The 14,192-nt window shown below is 33.6% G+C and overlaps 4 protein-coding genes across 4 annotated transcripts; 1 reads left to right on the top strand and 3 right to left on the bottom strand.

Moving 5' to 3' along the window:
* Positions 1-2,903: 2,903 nt before the first annotated feature.
* On the bottom strand, positions 2,904-5,756 carry LOC106640396 (coiled-coil domain-containing protein 6). The gene is made up of 6 exons (XM_014354423.2): positions 5,052-5,756; positions 3,932-4,472; positions 3,720-3,855; positions 3,534-3,661; positions 3,354-3,451; positions 2,904-3,276 (listed from the first exon to the last, which is right to left on the bottom strand). Exons 1-6 carry the CDS (start codon positions 5,271-5,273, stop codon positions 3,124-3,126), a joined length of 1,278 nt encoding a protein of 425 aa, XP_014209909.1. The 5' UTR covers positions 5,274-5,756; the 3' UTR covers positions 2,904-3,123.
* Positions 5,757-7,134: 1,378 nt separating this feature from the next.
* Positions 7,135-10,631, bottom strand: Arpc2 (Actin-related protein 2/3 complex, subunit 2). The gene is made up of 7 exons (XM_014354428.2): positions 10,250-10,631; positions 9,296-9,389; positions 9,121-9,220; positions 8,844-9,051; positions 8,547-8,767; positions 8,271-8,472; positions 7,135-8,197 (listed from the first exon to the last, which is right to left on the bottom strand). Exons 1-7 carry the CDS (start codon positions 10,321-10,323, stop codon positions 8,170-8,172), a joined length of 927 nt encoding a protein of 308 aa, XP_014209914.1. The 5' UTR covers positions 10,324-10,631; the 3' UTR covers positions 7,135-8,169.
* Positions 10,632-11,170: 539 nt separating this feature from the next.
* LOC106640420 (COX assembly mitochondrial protein homolog) lies at positions 11,171-11,981 on the top strand. The gene is made up of 3 exons (XM_014354457.2): positions 11,171-11,329; positions 11,486-11,590; positions 11,658-11,981. Exons 1-3 carry the CDS (start codon positions 11,233-11,235, stop codon positions 11,873-11,875), a joined length of 420 nt encoding a protein of 139 aa, XP_014209943.2. The 5' UTR covers positions 11,171-11,232; the 3' UTR covers positions 11,876-11,981.
* On the bottom strand, positions 11,883-14,130 carry Tsen2 (tRNA splicing endonuclease subunit 2). Its single transcript, XM_014354321.2, has 5 exons — positions 13,709-14,130; positions 13,426-13,615; positions 12,600-13,289; positions 12,376-12,536; positions 11,883-12,305 (listed from the first exon to the last, which is right to left on the bottom strand). The coding sequence occupies exons 1-5, from the start codon at positions 13,874-13,876 to the stop codon at positions 12,114-12,116; spliced, it is 1,401 nt and encodes a 466-aa protein (XP_014209807.2). The 5' UTR covers positions 13,877-14,130; the 3' UTR covers positions 11,883-12,113.
* Positions 14,131-14,192: the final 62 nt, after the last annotated feature.

Raw genomic sequence — 14,192 nt, 5'->3', positions numbered from 1 at the left:
CTTTTTTTAGGACTCGAGTCCGTGGGCTGCAGAAAATAATATACATAGAGGCCCATAATTATAATTATATGTCACGCAGATCAACTCGGACGTTGGCCGTAAAATTTAATGTACCACATTTTTTATCGGTGGTGGTTTCGATTTCACTAAAATAAAAGCACCGACCGCCCTTATTGGTAGTACCACGTACTTACATCTATAATTTGCATTTAATGTATTATAAGCAATACTTACTAAACAAAATTGATTAATTGTCAAGATCGGGGAGACATATTCGTTATAATATATTATTTTATACCTACGTACCTCATTGCTGCTGCTCCGTTTTTTATCTCTTTCTTGGGCGAATTTGAATATAAATAATTCTGGAACAAAATATCTTTGGCACCTCTGTCTTTGGAGTGTAGAAATTATTCCATAATTTTTGTTACAAATATTTTAAGAGGCAAAATTTAATAGCAAAAAAAGGATGGTATATTTCGTGAAAGCATGGATAAAATACATGACATGACAATCGGAAAATGTTTGATTATTAACAATAATAAGGATAAATTTTACACTGACAATATTCATGTAAAACTGAACAAGTCTGTGACATTCCACCTAAAGTACAAATATTATTATCTCCTTATTTTATTCGTTTTAAAAGTAAGTATCTATAAATCAATTCAAAACCATACAGTACTTTTTTAATGAGTTATTATCAACTGAATAATAATTATTCGTCATTTTAAAGATGAGCATCATAAGACATTCTATGCTTAACAATTAGTGATAATTGTTTTTTTATACACTACTTTTAAATAAGACTGAACCAAAAAAATATATATATGTATATATAATTCTATAAAAACCTTTCCAAGTTGAAATCTATTTATTCAAAAATATTTACTCTCAAAAGGAATATTTATTTCAATTCATACTCATCTTTACTACTTTTTTCAACAATTAAAAAGTCCTCATCTTGTATCATCAAAATTGCCTATTGACATTCACATACACTGTTACAGCTTGTTAGAATCTTTAGGCTTTGAGTTTGACAAATTTTTTTTTTCAACTCTTTAAAGATAGTTACATTAAGCACCACCACTAGTTTCTTTTGAATGATTTTCAACATGAGACAACTTTCAATTGATTTATAATACCTTTTATCACACGAAAATATTTTTGAAACACATCTCAACACATTTTATTAATGTATTTCGTTAAAAAAGTCACGTTACAGTTAATTGGCTCAACAATTAATACATTAGCATCTTAGATCCAAGTTTGTTGATTTCTCTCTAAATCGGACGAACTTGTATTCGTATACTTTTTTAACGCGTCATGTGGTTGATTTTAACGCACTTAAATTTACAATAAGATGACACACGCTTTTTGACTGACACATTTTTTTTTTTTTTTTTTTTTCAGTCTTTTTATTTTACGCTTTTTATGGCTTATCTAATTACAAAGTGAACATTTGTAGCGATCGGTCAACTTGAATTTGAGATGGATTGTAGGACCTTGCCAGCAACGAATCATCATAAATCTTATTACTAAAAATATCAATGATAAAATTGAATAAAGGACGTGATGTTATTGTGCAACTTTAACAGCAATAAGCGATTAAAACACGAACGAAAAATATTGAAATTTGCTTTCGATGTCTGCCTAAATAAATCGCGCGGAAATTTTCATGTAGGACTGATCGGCAAGATGGTTATGATCTTATTTAACGATTGATGTAACTTTAACAAAAAATAAATGAAAGGTTTGAGGAACAGTGTTAGTTACTTACATAACAATTACGTTTACTCGCACGAGTGGCTGTTTTTATCGGTAACGAGTGCCACTTGATCACACGAATTCGTTAGGCGAGTAGTCATCATAAAGCATGAGTTACCACCATCGGCCACATACGAGTGTGTTACGTTTTTCGCACGTCTCGCGTAACATCCGTTTTTTACTTTAAGTGCAGTAAAGCCCAGATACAAAGTATATCTTAATAGCGGCTTGGGGTGTAATTTTTGCACCAGCTTAACATCGCTGACTAAGTCGAAGATATTGAAAAAAAAAATTTTTTTCTTTACATTACAACTAATGTTAATTAAAAAATTACCTTTTGTTTTTATTATTAGTACTTACTAGAATACAAGTTAGTTTACTTTATTATTCAAGCTTTATTACATACATCACGAATGTTTTTAGTCGGAATATTAAATACACATTAATTTGCGCTTTTTTTCCTCATTTTTACGAGAACAAAATTATATACTCTGCGTTATTAATTTTATATTAACTAGATTTTTCTTTGCAATATAATGTTTCGTTATAAAATGTTACTGTATATGCATGACGCTGTGATTAATCTTCATTTTTACCATTAATATTGATTCTGCTAGCAGTGTATACTTTTAATTTCTTTCACATTCTTAATTTTACATCGATATTATTAATAAAATAAGTAACATTACTTAAAAAACATCAATTATAAAACCATTATGAAACCCATTTACATGCTACGCTTAACGTAAGACGGAAAGAACAGTACGCGTTACACATATTTTATTCCTGATCTATAGGACATTTGAGGCGAAATTCGGGTTATCGTCAACGCAAAGAAAAAATATTCGAGTGAGTGTATCGCTTTGTTTTTTTTTTCTCTTACGAGTGCTATTTTACTTCTTATTGCTCTGTAGAATACCACGAGCACATAAAAGAATGCAAAGCGTTACAAAGAATATGTACTTGCTTTGTCGGGAAACGTTAATGGATGAGCGAAATGTTATTAACGAATAACTCAAAAATAGTTTAGGGAAAAAATACGACAGTAGTTGAATAATTTTTGAGAACAGAATAATAAATAGTAAGTAATGAAAACAATAATAAGGAAACGATTGACGTAAATAAACTCAGTATACTTAATTGAAACAAATATTTATTATTTGATAAATATAGCGAGATAATTTCTAAATTTAAAGAAGAATTTCAGTGAAATATAAATAATACACAAAAAAAATAATTATCCAAATTATAACTAATTTTGAATTTTAATGCCATTGAAAAATAAGCAAGTACCTTGGAAAAGTAGTTTACACGCGTCGAATATAAATATCTTGGCATAATATTTACTTGTGTTACTTATATCTTTGAAATATCCATAGGACACAAACCTGAAGTATTAGTCTGTGTGGTGGTTAATGATGGAACGACGGGGCTTACTATATTTGGCGGAATCGCCGGTTTTATAAATCTATCCGATGCACGTCTGCTGGATGGCGCTATAATATGGACCTGAAAATTAATTTTAAGCAATGACCGTGTACATTCAATGTTATTTTTTTTTATCGCATACACCACTTTATACTTACTCCTGAAGGGGGGGAGGAGCTTGCAAATGGCAAATTTGTTGTGGGCTGTCCGCATGCATAACAACGATTAACATTTAGATTCTCTCGAGACGACGAACCTATCATAATATTACTTAAGGATTATTTCCGTCATACAAGTATTACGAGTGTTATATTTTATATTGCACTATAATACGTTACCAGGACTGAGGGGTCTAGAACAACTAGGCGAGGGTTGATAGGGTACTGGACTTGAAACAGCTCTTCCCCTAATGCTACCACCAGACATCACAGACTCATTATAATGGCGTTCCTCTTCCATCTCCAAGCTGTAAATAATATTTTGCTTACAAGAATAGCATATTACACTAAATTTTTAATATTTACCTTGACTCTGATTCAGACAAGTGTCTACAAAGTGCCTCGCGACGCTCAACTTCAAGTTGAAGTTTTCTCTGTAACCTAAGATTTTCCTCGCGAATTTGCTTTTCTTCATTGACAAACCGTTGCACTTTTTCTGAATCTAAAAAAAAAATTAAAAATGTATAAATATTGCGATGGATTTTTCGTACTATGCAAATACAAAATAAACTACGTACTTTCTTGTTGAGATATCAAAAGGTGGCGCCTCAATCTGGCAACTTCACTTCTCAGATTTTGAATATGTGTGCTGAGATTGACAGCAGTATCACCATTGTTAAGGTCTCTTGGCGAGGTAGGGTCTGACACAGGCTGATCCAGCTTAATTTGGAGGGATCTCTTTTCAGCTTCTAGTTTATCCATTCTTTTCCATAGCTTGTTAACCAGAGCTTCCTGCTCTTGTTCCAAAGTATTTTCCAGTTCAACTTTTTCTCTTCTCAGCTGTTCTAAATTGCTCTGTTTGGCCAAGGTCTCTGCTTCCAACTTTTCGATTTTTCTCATCAGTTTATTCACAAGACACTCCTGTTCTTGCTCCAGAGTTTGTTCAAGGCGACACTTTTCCTGACGCAGCTGATTTAATTTTCTTGACAGATCGTTTGTCAAACACTCTTCCTCCTGCTCATAGTGATGAGCCAGAGTTTCTTTTTCTTTTTTGAGCGCTTGGATTTTTTTGAGCAATGTGTTGCTAATAAACTCTTCCTCTTGCTCAGCCTTGGCTTGCTAAAATATGATCGATCGGTCATCAAATATATATGTAACTTTTAAACAGTTAAAATTACGCAAAATACCCATTGAACAAGAGATTTAAGATATATCTGAATTTGTTACATTGATGATACCATGCAAAAAAATATTAATTCTCTGGTACATCAATGTAAAGTTTCAACTTAAGTTGTAAAAATAATCATCTGCTCAAGATAAAAGACTTGTATCATTTACGTCATGGCAACATGTTCTCATAATTTTTGACATTTCTATCTTAAAAGCTTGTGAAGTTGTGCAAATTGTAAGCATACAAGTTCACAAGACCAAAATATTAGCTCAAATCAATCAAAATGTCCAAATTTTTTTTTTTAAGGGTTTTGAAAACAAGGGGAAAAAACTGCAAAGTCCCTGTGCCGATGCAAGATCAAATACCACTCAACAGTGACAAAAGAGATATTCATGTGTAGGGAAAAGAAAACATGAAAAAATGACCTGTTAAGTTAAGGAATGTCTAGAAAGGAGGTGGTAAATAGAAAAGTGGAAATCGAAGATGGGTCAAGTAAGCCTGAACCAGCCAAGGAGTGCGAGACTCACGATGATGACAGAAGCCTGGCGGAGGCTGCGGTTCTCCTCCTGAAGGGCCTTGACGCGCAACTTGTAAGTTTCAAGCTCGACCTTGAGCACGCGGTTGTGCTGCTGCAAGGACTCGATGCGCTTCTGGAGCTGCTCGCGGGTGACCGGCGACGGGGGCATCATGATCGGGCCGCCGTCGATCGAGCTTGAGTCGCTCTCGGACGCGCTGTCCCGGTCGGCCATGTTCGCTCTATCGTCCGTGATTGAGGCGTATCAGAACTCAGGTGGGTCGAAGGGCGTGCTCCAAGCTACCAAGAAGCTAGGAACTTCTACACTCTTCGCGAAGACGATGATTGCTCTCTTGATCCCGAGCGTCTGAAGAGTCTCGCTTGGCAGATTCTCAGTTCGGGGGTTAGCGCGTGGTGAGAGCCGGCTTAGGCCGCAGCTGCTGGACGAGTATACGCGTATGGGTGTCTGCTGTTGCTCCTAATACCGATGCTCGGTAATATCTCGGTCCGAGAGTCTCGGAGCAGTTGAAGGCTAGAACTGCTAGAAGTCGATGGTCCAGGCGAGCAGCGCGGATATCACTTATATATTATACGCAGCAACCCTTGAGCAAACATGTGCACAATATCTTTCTTTCTTTCTTTCTCTGTGGGCGACGCGATTATATCTTCTCTCTTCGTGAAACGATCGTCGAATCAGCTGTTTGATTCGCTCCCTTATTTCAAGTACATTTGTTCGTCCCCGTCGCTCGGAATTTGGAACAGCTCCAAGACCCTCCCCCGAGTGTGCTCCGAAAATCTTGGAGCTCTGCGACTATAGCAAAGTAGCAACTCTTGCAAGCCGTTTCGAATGGTTCGATTCTAGACCAACGGCATGGGCGAACAAATCTAATAAAAAACAGCTCCGTTTTTATGTGCGTTTCAAATTTAAAAAATTTTTTTAATCCATACTCTGGATGCTGCGAAAAATTAATCATGAATTTTAACTGAATAGATTTGTTCGGAGATTGTACTGTAACGGAGACTTGAGTTTGCACGGACTAAAACCATTAACACGATTTTGGAGGCTGAGCCGAGCTGAAATTGTAATTATAATTGATGATGGCTTTTAATTTAAAAAATCCAAGTACCTTCTTATGTTAACTCCGAGGAATGGAGAGAGCAATCTTATCGTGGTAAAATTATTGCTCCACAAATATAAAAAATGTAAAAGACATGAGTCGTTTCATATCAGAGTTAAATGTGTGTAAGTATCTACGGTCATGATTCATGATACATAATATACTTTCGTATACACATTCTTAAATAAATGCAATGAAACGTTATAGTGTAATTTCAATTTTAAACATACATAGGCCGCGACTGAGGGTGCCTGTACATGGGCGTCTTAAGACTGTAAGCCAAACCTATGGCGGGTGATTCAATTCAAACTGACGTTAACTGAATATTGATATAATTTGTTTTAAACAAGATAATAGGCATCCTGTTCATAACAAAACTATATTACGTGATTGCATTATGATATTGGAAAGATATTTAGCCACCAAAACTAAAAAAAATTTTGTTAACGCTGAGTCGTTCAAAAGAGAGGTTATGTTGACAAAATTATTGTATTAACATGAATTGTAGAAACTTTTCAATTGATGCCTTAAAAAACGTTCTAACGTTATAATGTAATCAGGTTACATAGTTTTATGATGAATAAAGTGTCTATTTCCTTGTTTAAAACAACTTATATCGGTATTCAGTTAACATCAGTTTGAATGAATCACCCGCCATAGGTGTGGCTTACAGTCTTAAGACATTAAGACGCCCATGTACAGGCACCCTGAGCCACAAAAAACAAACGAGGTGTGGCAATTAATCAACCCTCCCGGGAAACTTTTGTTTTATCTACCCTCTCAAGCGGAAAAAGAGTAGCGAATCACTTTAACTATTAAAATCAATAATAATTGGGACAGTAATGGTAAGAACGACTCATGATAAATTGGTAATATCTCTTTCTTTTATTATATCGTATAAATTAATTTTATGTAATAATACGCAAAAATTAAAAGTAAAAATAATTTGTTACAAAAACAATGTATTATCCTATGTTACGTGCTTGCGACACTCGTATCTTATTAACACATCGTTAAATTCTCCTCTTTTTTTTTCACTTGCATCTTCTCGGTCTTCTATTAGTCTGTTAAAATGTGGGCCTTTGATTTTAGTAATTAAAAATCAATTATTCATGTGACTTTTTGTTATTTAACAATCGATACAGGCTAAATCGACTGCTCGACAGCATCGAAAAGTTAAGAAAAAAATTATATGTCCTACCTAGTTCATCTAATTAAACAATGGAAAAATTACACCCCGACCTATAAAATGACTCGCTTTGTGCACTTTTTCACTCTTTGGAGCAGGGAGTCAGATAAACAATGATACGCTGCACAAGCGTCCTCAAGGCGAAGAGCCTCGGCTATGGTCGTAAAATGCAAAACTTTGTGATGAAAAAAAAAAAAAAAAAAAAAAGTCATAGTAACAAGTTTACAATTGCAACGTATGTCGAAAAATAATTTTATCAAACAATAAATGCATGGCTGGGTGTAAAACTAAGCTGATAAAGTTAATGAAAATGGAACAACACGATGTAACGGGTATATAAGGATTTCCTTCACTCACTCGCAACAGCAATCTAAGACTCACGGAAATCTGCAAATCTTGTGATTGTACGTCGTATCATTATTTAAGAGATCCTACTTAACAGTCTATTTTAACGTAGTTTATGCGAGTTATACATCGATTTTCATTTAATTTGTTAGATAAGTATTGCAATGAACCACGGTTAGTTGATTTACGAGAGGATCAGCACACACTGTGTGACTTTAAATCTTTATTATTTTTTTAAATTATTTCATATAACCTGTATCGCTCTAAAAATTCATGTGGATTTAACGCCTGTCCGTCAGAAGGCAACCAGCTCTTCACATGCTTAAAAAACCTACGGGATCAAGACCAGCTCTCCTCTTAAAGCATGGCTTTAAACCACAAATTTTTCTAGCAAATGTCACCCGAGGCAATACTTTGATCGTCGTTATGTTCTTTCGTTTTTCATGATGTTAGCGTTTTCCATGTCTAACGAAAGACGCTCATTCTTTTCGAATGAACGTTCGACCCCTAAAAAAAATAATCGATTCAGTTAATTTTTTGTTTAACTGATTATTTTATATTACTTGTTTGATATACTTACGTAATTGTCTTTTTCTCCTGATTTTTCGGTTGAGAGCGAGCTCTGTTTAATACTTTGAGAAAATCAGAAGTTTTGGTGCGCATCCGTGAGTGGATGTAGACTTTACTACACTTTATGTGGTAGTGTAGATAATGTCTAAACATGTGGATAAGGTCGATTGTATTGCTACGCGCATTTTTGTTTGTATGTCTTGGAAACAAAACTATAAAAGTAAATTCAAACATAAAATACAAAAAATTTATCATTCAATAAATTGGGTAAATAAATGACAATTACCAAACGTTATAAAACCAACACAGTCGCTCACAGTTATGGCAGCATCTTGCAATTCTAGAGGTGGTTCACGGTGACTAAATAATACTTGAGGTGCTGTGTGACTTGCTTTCCTTCCTTCTTTCAGTTCTTGCAAGAACATTTTACCAATCACCATATCATCAACATCTTTAAATATTGTACTAAATATTACAGTGACTCGGTCACTTTTTGCTTCAACATATCTAAAATTGTATTAGAAATAAAAATACATGTGTTTCACAGAAATACATTAGAACTCGTGCGTTAAGTCATACTAACATAATTTCTTGATCTCTGTATTCAATTATGGCTTTTTGTGGATTTTTACTAGTATCTTCTTGTGATTCACTTATTTTTTCTTGGTGATCAAAGTATTTTTCAAATATACTAGCAAAACAATGCCTTTTTAGTAGTCCAATTTTTTTCACTAAGCCTTCCCAATCTTGAGGTAAATTTTCGAGGTCAATCATAACAGTAACACTGTAACCTGTAAGGAAATAAAATTTTGTATTGTATGTTTTAAACTACAATTAAACACAAAGTTTGGATTTGATACCTGTTTCCGGTTCCACCAGATAAGATCCATATTCTCTTTTCAGTAATTCATCAGCTCCATGTTCTTGTAGTTGCTTATAAAACTTAAGCATCGCACTTACCTACAAAATTGATTTTTAACATTCAATATTTTTACATGCATAATTTATAAATTACCATCAAAATACAATACTGACTCTGATTTTTGATTTGTCCTTGCTTAGATTAGAAATGTGAAACAAAACGCCATCAAAGTCTGCTACCTTCATGTCTGTTGATTCGAGTTTCCCTCTAAAAAAAAAAAAAAAAAAAAAAAATACATTAGAAACAGTTAAAAGTAAAATCAAACAAACAACAATAAATTAATAAATAGATTACTAGGTCACAAAAAGTCATTAAGAGAAGGAATAAAATTTTTTTTTCAAGATACCTAGTTGTAAAAAAAAAAAAAAAAAGGTATAGAAAGAAAAAAAATCCAAAACAAGGACGTGGATGGCATAGTATGACTGGAATGTGAATGTTGTCATTCTTCAAAGTTCTCAATGAGCAAGTACTTCAGCTACAACCAGAACCAGCCAGAACTTTTGGTTCACTATTTGTAAATGTTTAGTTGAGCCATTATCTATCACAAACAGTTAAAAATTATCAATAAAAAAAATTGGTTCAGAATTTTCAACAGCTTTTAATACGATTTTCATCATAATTGATAAGGCAATGATAAAAACTAAGATAAATTCGAGAGCTCTGTATGAGTCATCATTGAGATCATGTAAGAACAAATATTGAAAACAGCTTCACATCGTAGTCATAGTTATCTTGGGTGATAAATTGAGTCAGTGTATAAGTAGGTGTGTAAATATATAATACAACTATCACGTTGTGCCAAAGAATAAGGTTAGACACCGCCCCCCGGAACGTGTACACACAACTTGTAAGCGTATACTCTCTAATTATGTATAAAAAATAATAACACGCCTGATAAAAAAAAAAAAAAAAAAAAAAAATAAGAGTACACTCGTGAGAATAGCGTGAGTACTCGAGTGTTTCGAAATGTATTGCTGTGGGAGAAAATGCACAGTCGCACAAACAAAAAAAGGCAAAGGATCATCGAGAGAAAAAAGGAAGCGTACACACAGAGATGATTGACTCACCCGGCTAGTGCATTTTTTATTTTGTTTGTCAGAGTCTCCTCGATTATCCTGTTATTAATCTCGAGCAAAATCATAGTTGGCTAACGGGGTTGGCTTTAAGCCTCACACACTCTTTGAAGTAGTAAACTGTAAAGAGGACGACCTCGCGTAGAAGCGAAGCGTTGTATACACTTGAAAAATTGACAGGACGATCCAATTGAACGAACTAATATAAAAAACTTGTGTACATAATACACAAGCTAGGCGAAAAATCGATGTGGAAAATCAATCGTTACTATAACCAGCAAGCCATCATAGGATCAACACATCAACCACGATTTGCAATCATTGCCCACGAGTGGGAAAACTGAACGATTAACAAGACTGTAATACTGTATTGATAACGCAGAGCCACGCACACTACTGACACTGCGGATGCATATATATATTATATATGCAGCAGTATATAGCACAAGCACCACTAGACCAGTCATATCGCACTATATGTATACACACACACATAGGTATACCTATATATGTACATCTTATGCTCTCTCTCGCGATGTGATTTTCGTCTTTCGTTATTTTTCATCTCAATTTTATGAATATTCTCGATTCTCGCAGATTCTTACCCTTTTTATAATATTGTATATGGGCTGTATAAGCAGATGTTTTACGTATAAGTATATGTATATGTACAATTTTGTTATTTCTCCCAGCAAACACAGTTTATCAAGAATTCTGAAAGATGTTTTTATAGATATGTCAGGAGCGTCAAGAGTACTCGGAAAGAGAGCAAAAGTTACGATTGCAAAATAGTATGTAACGTAAGTAAGTACTTATGTTTCAAAAGTAACAGCAAGCGCGCATCGTCCAATAACCCAATCAGATCAGAGAGTTGCAGCTAAGATTGTCGTAGCCATCGCGGGGGGTGGGGGGCACTGCACACTTGATTATCATTGGTGAAATTTTCGTGTAGAGACCTTACTGCAGACCAAGGAACGATGAAAACAACGATGGCTGAGCAGGAGCAGAAGATTCATGAAAAAGATGTAGAAAAGAAAAATATTTATAGTTGGAAGGGTGGACCTATGGGCTTGGGTAAGAGGCTAATAATATTCATGTTATAAAAAATATGATGATCCACTTTTAATATGGAAATCGACACAATTATTAAAACATTTTTTTTTGCAAATTACTTAGAATTTTTTTTCATGCATTTTAAAATAATATGTATTGAAATATTTTTACTTTCAGGTGATCCAGATGATGAGTATTTGAGGAAAATTGAAAAAGACGTTCTCATAGCAAAGATGGTAAGGGACAGAACGAGAGAGGAGAAATGTATACCAGAAGTAGAAGGTACTCTTTAAAGTTACCAAATTTAACTTTTTTTTTTTTCAATTCTTTAATAAAATGTTTTCTCTAGAATTTAATAAGTGCTGCCAAAGTTCCAAGTACATGATGGTAGTAAAATGCAGAAAAGAAAATTCAGAGCTCAAGAAGTGTTTAGAGCATTGGTACAAAGATGAGCAATTATGGGAAGAATGCAGAATACAGTATCTAAAAGATAGATCAGAATTCAGAAGAACTGGAGTACCCAAGAAAATACGAGAATTTCAGGCTCGTTATAAAAGTAATATGTAATTATATTTTACATGTAAGATAGTAGGTTATTAAGTTTGTTGTATAAATATATAAATACAGATTTGTGAGAACTACTAAGAATTGCATATTTTGTTATCATACTAAAAAATGTACAAAAATTTTACATTTGTTAATAAATACTAGTTTACAGGTATACATTTACGTATATGTATTAGTGTGAAATATTACTTTTTTTAGTTATCAAAAATTTCTTTGCATAAAACATAATTAAATAATATTATGACGAATAATCGTCTTCATTAGACTCATCAGCAGCTTCTTGCAATATAGCACTCGACTCATCTTGATTGAATTTCCATCTTTTCCACAAAATTTCTCGTACTGTAAACTGAGACAGTACATCTGGAGAAGCTGAAACTGTATCAGTAGATACTGTTGTTGGCCACAAAACTTGAGCAAATAACACTTCCTTGAACGAATAATAATTTTCATGCAATTTTTAAAAGATGGGAATAATTTTCTACATACGATTTGCTTACTTTTCCAACAGCTTCAGCTAATCTTTCTAAACCAATAAATTTATTCCATGTAATATTTCTAGCTACTTTACTTTCAATTCTTTTAAATGTGACTGCATCCAAGACATCAATTATTACAATGTATGAAGAATGGTAAAATGGTGGTCCTTCTTTGTAGAGTACTAAAAAAAAAAATACATAAAATAATTTCGATTCAAGAAAAAAATTTATCTGAAAATATTTACCGAAATCTCCGCCATATTTTAAACCGGGTTTCACAACCCATCCTTTGCTACGAAAATAATGGTACGTAACATATTTTTGCAAGAAATTTTTTTGATCTTTACAAAAACAGTTCCACACTTCTTTGATGCTTAGATATTTTCCATCAAAATCCACAACTCTTAAGCATCCTAGACCATACATTAAGAAAAAAGTTTCTTCAAATGTAAGATGCAAAGTTTCTCTCACTGGAAATTTTTCATCTTTCACTTGTGGTTTAATGTCTACTAAATAATCATCATTTTCCGAGTCACTGTCTGGTAAAACCAAAACTTTTTCTTGTAACTCTGAACTATTCTTATTATAATTATCATTGCTTTCACTTTTGCCAAAAAATTCATCCTTATCAAAATCACTATTTATGTTAAAACTTTCATTTGATATCTCACAAATATCTTCTTCTTCATTAGAATCAAGAACAACTTCATCAATTTCCATATCTGTTTGACTGTTTTGTCCATTGGTTTGATTATTATGTTCACTCTTTTGTTTACTACTATTTAAGATTTCAACATTACTTGATAATTTTTCTAATATCACTTTGTTACTTTCAGCTTCAGGAACTGACACCGATTCAGTATCACAACTACTATTTAAAGTTTCCTGTATATCATTTATTTCACTAGATTTTTCTTCTGCATTTTGAATTTCATCTAAAAAAAGTATTTAAAAATTACAATTTCAATTATCATTCACGATCACTAATAAATTATGAATACTTTTAGAACTAAGCCTATAGTTAGGCACTGGTTTTGCAAAACAAAAATATAAAATAAAGTTTCATCATACCTTTACTGGACTGGCTATTATCATTTTTAATGTCATCATCGAAAAACGTCTCTTTGCTGAGCTTTTGTACTTCATTGATCCATTCTTCTCGGCGCTCCCACTGCCTCTTACGAATTATAGGTGGAGCACCATAGTTTATCCTACCAAATTTTGGATGACTCTTGGACAGTGATCCTTTGCCAAAGTATCCCTGACAAATAATAAAAATAAAAACATTACTTTATCAAGATGACAGTGATCTGTTACACTTGTAGCTCAGCTAAATCGTGTTCAAGATACTAACCATTTTATAAACAATTTCCATCTCTGTGGGATCGGCAATGCACGATCCCAAATACGTCAAAGTAGCATGGAACTGTGTTAATTCACCCTTGCTGCCGAAAACTAATGGCAAAGACGACTTCAATTCGGACCTCGCACGTTTTTTTCCCTTTGGTTCTTTCAACTCCATTGAAAATATGTTTTATATATCTTAGTTGCAGATGAATTTGATCACAAAACCATAACAGTTCATTTGATTTTCGTTATATATTTAGGTATACATTTACAATAAACAGTTTCTAGTAATCATACACATGTCATGTCCTGCCTAAAAAAAACATCAAACACTGTCGTGTCAAGAACTATCGTTGCAATTGCTGCAAAACTTGATTTCACAACTGATAAGGTAAGGTAAGAGAGTACCGGTAGGATTAGGATACAAGAAACAACACGCTCCTAATTTTCTTATCAGAAAACTACTGTTCCGTGGGAAAGAGATAGGTATA

This window comes from Copidosoma floridanum, unplaced genomic scaffold (genome assembly GCF_036245765.1).
Source record: "Copidosoma floridanum isolate Cflo_tuat_1 unplaced genomic scaffold, Cflo_Japanese_pri ptg000001l, whole genome shotgun sequence".
Taxonomy (NCBI): Eukaryota; Metazoa; Arthropoda; class Insecta; order Hymenoptera; family Encyrtidae; genus Copidosoma; species Copidosoma floridanum.
This window is presented reverse-complemented; position numbering and strand designations above follow the sequence as displayed.